The sequence below is a fragment of the Drosophila novamexicana genome, unplaced genomic scaffold (genome assembly GCF_003285875.2).
Source record: "Drosophila novamexicana strain 15010-1031.04,08,12 unplaced genomic scaffold, DnovRS2.1 tig00000387-arrow-pilon, whole genome shotgun sequence".
In the NCBI taxonomy this organism is placed as follows: Eukaryota; Metazoa; Arthropoda; class Insecta; order Diptera; family Drosophilidae; genus Drosophila; species Drosophila novamexicana.
Window position 1 is genome coordinate 1692670 of NW_020824800.1, and position 11422 is coordinate 1704091.

At 34.1% G+C, this 11422-nt stretch overlaps 2 protein-coding genes across 2 annotated transcripts; one reads left to right on the top strand and one right to left on the bottom strand.

The window, feature by feature from the left end:
* Positions 1–3909: 3909 nt before the first annotated feature.
* On the bottom strand, positions 3910–7705 carry LOC115760286 (transcriptional regulator ATRX-like). The gene is made up of 8 exons (XM_030701558.1): positions 7313–7705; positions 6075–7236; positions 5658–5820; positions 4761–5567; positions 4537–4706; positions 4259–4452; positions 4066–4207; positions 3910–4008 (listed from the first exon to the last, which is right to left on the bottom strand). The coding sequence occupies exons 2-8, from the start codon at positions 7226–7228 to the stop codon at positions 3993–3995; spliced, it is 2646 nt and encodes an 881-aa protein (XP_030557418.1). The 5' UTR covers positions 7229–7236; positions 7313–7705; the 3' UTR covers positions 3910–3992.
* Positions 7706–8138: 433 nt separating this feature from the next.
* Positions 8139–8853, top strand: LOC115760291. Its single transcript, XM_030701564.1, has 3 exons — positions 8139–8153; positions 8232–8578; positions 8671–8853. Exons 2-3 carry the CDS (start codon positions 8234–8236, stop codon positions 8776–8778), a joined length of 453 nt encoding a protein of 150 aa, XP_030557424.1. The 5' UTR covers positions 8139–8153; positions 8232–8233; the 3' UTR covers positions 8779–8853.
* The last annotated feature ends 2569 nt before the right edge of the window (positions 8854–11422 follow it).

Consider the following 11422-nt stretch of genomic DNA (forward strand, 5'->3'; position numbering starts at 1 on the left):
CTAGCCTGTAATTTTGTATTTGAAATGCTTGGCATGCTTGGCATAATCGATGAATTCGATTGTAAGCGATTTAGACTAGGCGTATTCATAACGTTAAAAGGAGATGAAGCAAAACTATTTTCATTCAAGCAAGAGTTAATATCAGGGTAACGCATAGATGTATACTTTTGATACAAATTTAAAGTGTCTAGATAATTTGGATTCAATCCATAATTGTACTGTGGAATGAGTGACGCAGACTGAAGACTGTAGTTTAAAAGAGTTTGCATCTGAAAAGAATTAAGTTAAGTTAAATACTAAAGAATAAAGTACGCTAAAGTTTCAGTTTGTATTACTAGCATTACTGGGCGGGTATTATAATTTTGTCTCGAAATGTGTAACGCATAGAAGGACACATCTCCGACCCTATAAAGTATATATAATATTGATCAGTATCAACTAGGCGAGTCGATACAGTCATGTCTGTTTCTATGCGAACTAGTCTCTCATTTTAAGGCTATCGTCAAAAAACTTTGCAGAAGTCCCTCTTTCTGTTGCAAGAAGTACATATGTCGGAACCGGCTGGATCGGACCATATAGCTATCATAAGAACGATCAGACTAAAAAAGAAATTTAGTAGATATCTTTCCTAAATTTATGCAAATCTTTTTTACAGCGGATCACTATATAATATAGCTGCCATAATAAAGATCGGTCGAAAATGAGGTTCTTGTAAGAAAAACTTTTTAATTTTAAAGATATCTCAACCATACTCGGCATTACCTATTTTCCCTGTGCTTCTCAGATACGGGCAAAGCATTATGAATATTATGAAAAGGTTGGGTCAGCAAGGGCATTAAATATTCGGCATGCCGAAGATAGCCCTTGTTTTTTGTTTATATATAGAATAATACACAGATATAGAACAGTACTTACATCAAGGCTTGGAACAGAACCCAAATATGAATTTAATTTTGTGGGCAGATTAGAATTTTGAATCCTGAAACGAAATTTTGTATATTGCTTTTGAATTATAGCCAAAAATAGTAACTTACTTGTCGGTATTTAATCCTTCTTGTTGGGCTAGTTAATAAGCAAAAGAAAATTGTTCTAGTTCATAAGAAAGTAAAATAAATATTATATGAACATACCTAAATTCATTTGCAATTCTCTTTCGTATGTGTCCCAAGCATCAGCTTTTTCTTGCTCACTCAATTCCTGTTCCACTTTATTTTCTAATAGACTGTCATGCTCGTGATATTTATAAACCAACTCTGATTGACGTAAAAGGTGCGCTAATATAGTATCTTTTGGTAATAAGGGCATTGGCCTTTCACATTGTTGAGGAACAGTTAATCTAAATATAGGAATACAAAAGGAAAATATCCATATAAAGCAGCTAACAGATAAATCGACTTTAAACAATTACGTGTAAAGCTCAGCTAATTCTGCCATATTATAATGTCTGTCAATTTGCTGTTCATCTACAACTCGAAAGCTCATTGCCTGCTTTGTGACGGATCGAGAGTAGACCTTTTCTTCCATTGTTCCCTGTAAAATGTTATTATCTTAGTTAATTAATAATATCTTCTATAAATTCTTTAAAACCTACCATAGCTATTAGACGGTATATATAACAATTTTTTTTCTGACCCAGACGAAAAATCCGAAATATATTCTGTTGATCGTTAGAAGGATTCCATGAAGTATCCAATATTATTACTCTGTTTGCACCAATTAAATTTATTCCCTGGCCTCCAGCTTTAGCAGATATCAGAAAAACGCGAGCTCGTCGGTTGGCTTCACTGTTAAACCGTTTTATCATTTCGTGCCTGATATTTTTGGGTGTTTTGCCATCCAGTCTATAATAGTCCTGGCCATTAATCCAAGTATTCGAAACCTTATAGCTCGATGGAATATCTTAAAGTAAATAAAAAATACAAATTATTGCTGATAGCTACGTTTTATGCAAGTAGTTAGCGTAGGTTGATATTTATGTAGTAAATTAATTAAAAACACACAAATAACACTCCTTGTAATACCTTTTAGTAAGATAACTTATTTCATTACTCAAATAATATATATGTCAACTTACGAATGTGTTGTAATATTTCAGCGTCAGATTCCGTTATCTTTTTAAAAAAGTATTCTACCACATTAAGTACTGCAACAAAAGCAGAGAAGATTAAACTGAAAAGACAATAAAGAGATTCATTAATATAACGTGCTGGATAAAAAAGAGATCAGTTGTCTTCGAAAGGAAATTCTTGTCCTAAATCCTACCATACTTACAAAGACTGCTTTTTTATTTGTATGTATCGCAGATCTATCCAACTCTGAACGATTCTTAACTACTTCACGATTTACTTACCTTTATGGTATATAATATATTTACCCACTTACCACTTCTCGCCTTTTTCTTCACACATACGCAGAATGGCAAACATAGTGCGAAGCTTGTTACTTGGCATAATGGTCTCCAGGTCTTTTTTCGAAAGATATTTCCGCCACCAATCATTTGTGACTGAAATTAGACCTGTTTGACTATCGTAAATATCATCTGGTTGATCATCATCCGAATGCGGACATCCGATTTTTTTATTATCCTTTTTGTTTTTTTGCTGTGAATTACAAGATTAGTTTAGTAATTGGGAAGTGCATATTTACTTACCATGTTCGCATTTTTCCATGCATCTTCTAGAACTTTGGGATGTGTCCATATCTGTTATAAATAATAATAATAAATAAATATATATTTTAAAAAAGGTACGACAATAGTACAATTTACCTTTCTCAAAACAGTATAGTCGGTGATAAGGCTTTTCCCTCGACTATCGCCACGGCTTGCTATAGCTTCCAAAATGTATTCATATAGAGTATTCTGTAAAGTATTGTACATAAAGTTTATAGACAAAAAATAACCCCAATGCCCATATAAAACGACTACAACTAAATATAAGCTACCGATAGATCAATGTTTTTTATTTACAACAAGAGTTACAGGGTACTCAGCGCCGAAATTTATATTGAATATTGAATATTGAACCTGAACCTTCTGCTCATGATTTACCCCAAAAATACACAGAATATATATTTAAGAACGAAATGATTGGAATCGCATCATACTTTCACGCAATACATTCTAAATTCTCTAACTCTTATAGGTTTTGAGACGTTTATCCATACGAACAGACGGGCATGTCTAGATCGATTCGGCTATTAATGCTGACCATGAATATATTTTTGAATATGTACATATAATTATGGAGTCGGAGATGATTCCTTTTGCCTGCTACATTCACTTGCACAAAATCATTATAACTTTTTTATACGTTTTCATTAAGGGTATAAAAATAGTAACATTTTGAAGGAAAATCTTTAGGGCGGGACGGGATTAATAATACCTAAAAACGTCTTCATAAACACCGCAGAGCATCTTATGCAACGCTCTCCTTCTGCTTCCCTTTTTAAACTAATCGATTACATACCTGAACCGCAGTCATAGGAATAAAGAGTACATATTCGAATTTTTGCGGCAAGAATGTCTTCAGTAACTCGGCTTCTTTTCTCTGTAATTAAAATGAACAACTACTTAAATCATCAGAATGTCACAGCAGATAGTTCAATAACAAATAGTTATTATCATGTATTAAAGGGAATTTATAATATAAATGCAATAAAGAACAAACTGCAAAATACTACTTCCCTGTCTAATATCTTGAATTTGTATTCTTAAATAGTCTTTTATATAGACAGACAGATTTAAATGTCTTAAGATTCATATTTCTTATTTTTGCATCCTGTGCAATACTATCAAACTAATTCGAAGTAAACTTTGGAATTATGTTTGTACCTGTACAAATTTAGACAGCTTTTTGTGTAAAACATACGATCTCTGCTTCATGACTGTAATATCCTTTTTACTTGAATCCTTATGTTGTCCATTCTTAATTGGATTTGCATATAAATTGGCGAATTCTTTTTCAGTTCCGAGGTATAAAGGTTTTATAAAGTTAACCATACTGTAATCTGTAATAAGATAAATGTTAGTATTGCCTTAATTGCAATGATTATCACAAGCTGTACCTACATTCTTTGAGATTATTTTGAATTGGAGTGCCAGTTAAAATAATTCGCTTTGGTGTGATTATTTTTGCAACAGCCAGACTTATGGCTGACTTGCTATTTTTTATGATATGGCCTTCATCACAAACGACAAGATCTGCACCTGAAATGATTGGTTTAACTTTTTTCTTGTGTTGCCTTAAATTTTATTTACCTGGTTGCAGTAAGTATTTATTTACTTTTTCTCGAATATTTTCTAATTTCGCAGAACTTAAATTTCCACGGTTCTTATAAGAGTGATAAAACACAAGAGTCCGGAAAGCCTCATAGCCAACCAACAAGCAGCCTGCTCTGTTGACGGATGACACCGACCACTCTTCCAAGACGCGTAATTTATCTAAAATATCACTAAAGGTATTACGGTTATTAACAAATATTAAGGTTTTTAACAAATATATACTGACTACAATATATATTTAGCTGTTAACTTACGATGAATCCGGAAAAACGAATACTTTTATATGAGTGTTACTTCTTAATGGCCCCAACCAGCGTTGCAGCTCATCAGCCCAATTCATGACAGTACTCTTGGGACAGAGAACCAAGACTTTCGTTGTATTTAGTTCCTTGTATGAAATGACGGTGTGCAATAGAGCTATTAACTAATATAGAAATACATTAAATATATGTTTGTTTTCAAATGATTGACTGTTCACCTGTAGAGTTTTTCCGAGGCCCATGCAATGAGCCAAAATGCATCCCGAACCAGAGTTTTTCTTATTGTGATCAATTCCACCGTAACATGAATCATACATAAACTTGACGCCATCAATTTGATGCGGCTTCAGTTGTTTAACAATTTCTTCATCAACCTTTACAAACGTTTTAGTACTTTCAATATAGTCGAGTATTAAACCAGATTTTGTTGTATTGCCCGAATTACTCTTGATTGCTTTAGAAAGCAGTACATGTTTTTTTTCCAGCCTTCGTATTCTCTCAGTTTCTGATTTTTGGGCAGCTCTCGTCTCATTTGCCAACTGATCCATACGCAGCATTGGCTTAATTAATCTCGTTTTTTCTTCCACGGGTTCAGGCTCAACGTCAGAATAATCGCTTTCCGAACTAAGTACGATTTCTTCATTTTGATTACGCTTTTCTGCTTCAGCCATTAATTTCTCTAAAGATTTCTTAGATCTATTTTTGTTTGCAAAGTTATCATTCCATAGTTCATCGCTAACTTCAAAACTATCGGACTCTTTCTTTTCAGATTCAAGTTTGTTCTCTTTGGTCTCATTAATGGCATCATCCTTCACCATATCATCATTATCGCATTTAAAAACTTGCAGAAACTTGTCTACGACATCTCCCTTATTATCATCTTCCGTAGAAGATTCCTTGGAGAGATTGTAGTCACTTTGATCTGAAAGTCCAGAATCACTGTTCGATTCATTTAGTAGTTGCAGTTTAATTTGCTCATTGAATCGCGAAAGATACTGATTCTCCGTTATAACCTCATCGTCACTCTAAAAAGAAATATAGTTAGTATTTGATACTTATATCAATTAAACAATAATATTTGATTTATGTTCTACTTCAACTACATACACACTCACTTCTTTGAAACTATTATCAGTGTCATACATTGCCAAATCATCATCAAAATCATTGGGCGTATTTGAACTCTTGATACTTAGCGACTTGAGATTGCTTTTATCAATGGATTTGACTCCTCGGTTGTGTCCATGACGCTTTTTGAGACCATTTAAATTGGTGAGCCTGTCAAATAAGAAACAAGATTATTAACAAATAATATGTATTTTATATAAGTTAAATTATATAGCCTATATTATTAGATTGTATTCCTGAGGATATTATAGCTTGTCATTAAATGTGTAACATATAGATGGAAACATCTTTGACACCATAAAGAATATACATTTTTGACAAGAATCAACAGCCGGAGTCTATATAGTCATATTCTTCTTTAGCTGCCAAAGGAATGGCCAAAAATACGCTGTTTGGGTACAAACCTTTCTATTTCCTTATCCGTGTTACTTTCTGATGAGCCCGAAAACGTCTTATCATTGTCAACTTCTTCGCTGGACATTTGTCGGAATTTACTATTGGTAAAATCTAAGTTAATATATTTACTAAGATCAATGCCATCGCTGTATTCAAATTCTCGAATTGAATTGCGAGCTTTTGAGCCTTGCAACCGATCCGATGCCAATAAATTACTTTCACTTGGATCTTTCTTTTGATCATCACAACTGCCGCACTCACTATCCATACTGGAGGAAGCAGATGTGTCTAAGAGATATCTTTTAGCATTATGATTAATTCTACGCCTTTTTCTTATAGAGCCTTTGGAAAAGGTTGTTTGGACGCACTGATCAGTTGCCTTTATAATATTGGCAACTGTCTTAAGTTTTTGAATTTTTCCACATATAAAGTCTTTGAACTCTTCTTCTGTTTTTGATGTTAGTAATTGGCATTCATCATAAAAATCTTTTGCAAAATCAGTTGTGTTGGTAAGAACAGTGCTAAAAGCGATTTTCTTTTCGCTCATATTCTCATAAAGGCTTTCGAAATATTCATCATTGGCCTCAACCTCCAGGGGCTCCGAGCAATTCTCTGGCAAAGTTGTATTATTACTCCGAGTTAGACCTCCAGTAGAATTCAATTCGTCAGTATTTTTGCTTACATTTTGCAACTGAAACATCTTAATTTTCGTAATTGTACTATCAATAAAACTTGTTACATGACTAGGAACTGTTTCAGGCGCTGTTCCATTCGAAATAATGTAATTCAAAAGAATATCTTTAACTCTATCTAGTTTGGGTTGGCCCACCACGACTTCTTGGGACGTATAGTTATGGTCATTCAATGCGTCGGAAAATTTCGAATCATGATCAGCACATTGTTCAGCTTCTTTCCGAAGCTCAGACATTTCGCCTACATTGCTGAGGTTTGATAAATTATCCTCGTTGTTTTCCAGAGCTGTGCCCACTTCCACTTGGCAAATATGTTCTATTGGCAAGTCTAGGAAAGTTGTCTCTGTTATTTGTTCCTCTTCAAACGTTATTTCGCTTTTAATATAGTTTTCCGGAGATATGCACGTTATTTCTCGGTTGTCGAGCGGAACGTCTGTTCCAAAGAGGTCCATACCCAAATTGAAATCCATTTTTAGATCTAAAATTAATGACAATTAGAAACGTTTATCCATGTTTAATTAATTTTTGGGCCAATAATAGGAATTGACTATAACCTTTCAGACTCTTGGCCAAATAATACACACGTGTAAAAGCATAGGTAAATACACAAATTTGTACAAAACTTTACTAATAAAGGTATTTAATAATTAGGTAAACAACTATTGCCTTTGATATGCCGATAATTATTGACAATAGTTATGTGCTCTATATATTTATATCGATAGTCCAGCATTTAAGTAACTGTGTTGGTGTGTTGAAAATCATCGATTACCATCAAATTTGATAGACTAACAGCAAGTTCGCACTGAGAGTCATTTTTATATTTTGGTCCAGATGCTACATTTTACGGATTATGTATCTTACTAGAGTTAGTCGGGGGAAACAGTGAAAAGCATTTTTGTCTGAACTTTACGGTAACCGATAAGTTTTAATGTAATTTACTACAAAACAAAAAATAAAACGGTGCCAACAGGAACCACATAAACAGTTAAATATTTAATTTGCTGGCTCGATGTCTGGGTCTTAATTTATTAAAATCGTAAGTAAAAAGAATATTTTTTATATAAAGTTAAAATTTTGAATAATTATTAAGAAATGAAATACACTTGTACTTTCTTAAGGCCAGACGTTTCGTTCGCACATGACCACAAACAACTGTAACTGCTTAATATGAATTGCATTCAGAATACAGTTTGCATTTATTTAAATTAATTATACTGGTAATTATTAATTTAATAAAATACAAAACAAATTCCCATCTATCTGGGAATGAAAGATACTGCCGATCACTAAGAAAAAAATCTTTGGCATCTTGTCGATAGTTTTGGACACCACCGTCCAATGCTGTATAGTGGAAACGAGCTATAAGAGTAGCCTGCGGCTATCGAAATATCGGTAAGTCGAAAAGTTATCGTCAAATCTATAACATATGTACAAAAAATAACAAACATTTTACCGTTGTTACGAATATAGCAATGAAGACGTCTCACGTGGGAAAATTATACGAAGATAAAGTTGAAAGGAAATTTAGTTCGATGCGATTTCCGCCAAAAGCAATACCAAAACACGTTCTTACACGTACCCTTAAAATAGTAAATGATTCAAATGACGAGTTTTGGTTAAACAAAAACTCATCATGTGCGGCGCCAGTTACCTACGAACAAAGCAATGCTAAAAAGCATTCGGACGCTTATAAAAAGTTGAATTTGGCACGCAAATGTATGTTGACACGAGATTGGCATAACTTGGCTAAATTATTAACGTCCAACCTAGTCGGTGACAGTATTATTCAAAAAAGTTCATATCCTATTTTTTCAGAAGTAAGTACAATTTTGTATACCCTAAAATCTATTGCGCCTTTTACAACCTAAGACATTTGCCTATTTCATTATAACTTTGAATATATTTGCAGTACGTCTCAATCTTTTTAACCATGGAGGATCCCGAACTTTTGAAAAAACTTCAGCAGACTATATCCCCATCTGGGTCGCAGCCTACCAATAAAAATACAAAACCTTAAATTCCATAACAAATGTTAATAACTTATGCATTAAATACCGAATATTTTAAACGAAATATATGTTAGATAGTATGTTGTGTGGTCTAAAATTTATAAAAAAAATTGTTGTACTAATTGTTTAGCATAGATCTAATCTATTATAGATACTCTTTGGCAAGGGCTTTCAGGGCCCGATACCCTCGTGCTACGCGGTTGATTGCCTTTGCATTCACAAAAATAAAAGAAACAAAGTTCCTATATCGACATAGGTCAAAACTTCCCACACCCATAACTTGGTCAAATATCCTCCGATTTTCATGAGGTTTGGCTTTTTATTCATGATTTGGCCTCATTATCAATTCTGCATCCAAATCTGGCAACATTATTTTTGGTCAAAATTCATGTCAAAATGGTACCCTCAAATATCCTATATCGACATGGTACCCTCAAATATCCTATATCGACCTAGGTCAAAACTTCCCGCACCCATAACTTGGTCAAATATCCTCCGATTTTCATGTGGTTTGGCTTTTTATTCATGGTTTGGCCTCATTATCAATTCTGCATCCAAATCTGGCAACATTATTTTTGGTCAAAATTCATGTCAAAATGGTACCTTCAAATATCCTATATCGACATGGTACCCTCAAATATCCTATATCGACCTAGGTCAAAACTTCCCGCACCCATAACTTGGTCAAAAATCCTCCGAATTTCATAAGGTTTGCCTTTTTATTCATGATTTGGCCTCATTATCAATTCTGCATCCAAATCTGGCAACATTATTTTTGGTCAAAATTCATGTCAAAATGCTACCCTCAAATATCCTATATTGACATAGGTCAAAACTTCCCACACCCATAACTTGGTCAAATATCCTCCGATTTTCATGAGGTTTGGCTTTTTATTCATGATTTGGCCTCATTATCAATTCTGCATCCAAATCTGGCAACATTATTTTTGGTCAAAATTCATGTCAAAATGGTACCTTCAAATATCCTATATCGACATGGTACCCTCAAATATCCTATATCGACCTAGGTCAAAACTTCCCGCACCCATAACTTGGTCAAAAATCCTCCGAATTTCATAAGGTTTGCCTTTTTATTCATGATTTGGCCTCATTATCAATTCTGCATCCAAATCTGGCAACATTATTTTTGGTCAAAATTCAAGTCAAAATGGTACCCTTAAATATCCTATATCGACATAGGTCAAAACTTCCCACACCCATAACTTGGTCAAATATCCTCCGATTTTCATGAGGTTTGGCTTTTTATTCATGATTTGGCCTCATTATCAATTCTGCATCCAAATCTGGCAACATTATTTTTGGTCAAAATTCATGTCCAAATGGTACCCTCAAATATCCTATATCGACATGGTACCCTCAAATATCCTATATCGACCTAGGTCAAAACTTCCCGCACCCATAACTTGGTCAAAAATCCTCCGAATTTCATAAGGTTTGCCTTTTTATTCATGATTTGGCCTCATTATCAATTCTGCATCCAAATCTGGCAACATTATTTTTGGTCAAAATTCATGTCAAAATGGTACCTTCAAATATCCTATATCGACATGGTACCCTCAAATATCCTATATCGACCTAGGTCAAAACTTCCCGCACCCATAACTTGGTCAAAAATCCTCCGAATTTCATAAGGTTTGCCTTTTTATTCATGATTTGGCCTCATTATCAATTCTGCATCCAAATCTGGCAACATTATTTTTGGTCAAAATTCAAGTCAAAATGGTACCCTCAAATATCCTATATAGACATAGGTCAAAACTTCCCACACCCATAACTTGGTCAAATATCCTCCGATTTTCATGAGGTTTGGCTTTTTATTCATGATTTGGCCTCATTATCAATTCTGCATCCAAATCTGGCAACATTATTTTTGGTCAAAATTCATGTCAAAATGGTACCTTCAAATATCCTATATCGACATGGTACCCTCAAATATCCTATATCGACCTAGGTCAAAACTTCCCACACCCATAACTTGGTCAAATATCCTCCGATTTTCATGAGGTTTGGCTTTTTATTCATGATTTGGCCTCATTATCAATTCTGCATCCAAATCTGGCAACATTATTTTTGGTCAAAATTCATGTCAAAATGCTACCCTCAAATATCCTATATAGACATAGGTCAAAACTTCCCACACCCATAACTTGGTCAAATATCCTCCGATTTTCATGAGGTTTGGCTTTTTATTCATGATTTGGCCTCATTATCAATTCTGCATCCAAATCTGGCAACATTATTTTTGGTCAAAATTCATGTCAAAATGCTACCCTCAAATATCCTATATAGACATAGGTCAAAACTTCCCACACCCATAACTTGGTCAAATATCCTCCGATTTTCATGAGGTTTGGCTTTTTATTCATGATTTGGCCTCTATCAATTCTGCATCCAAATCTGGCAACATTATTTTTTTTCAAAATTCATGTCAAAATGGCACCCTCAAATATCCTATATCGACATGGTACCCTCAAATATCCTATATCGACCTAGGTCAAAACTTCCCGCACCCATAACTTGGTCAAATATCCTCCGATTTTCATGTGGTTTGGCTTTTTATTCATGATTTGGCCTCATTATCAATTCTGCATCCAAATCTGGCAACATTATTTCTGGTCAAAATTCGTGTCA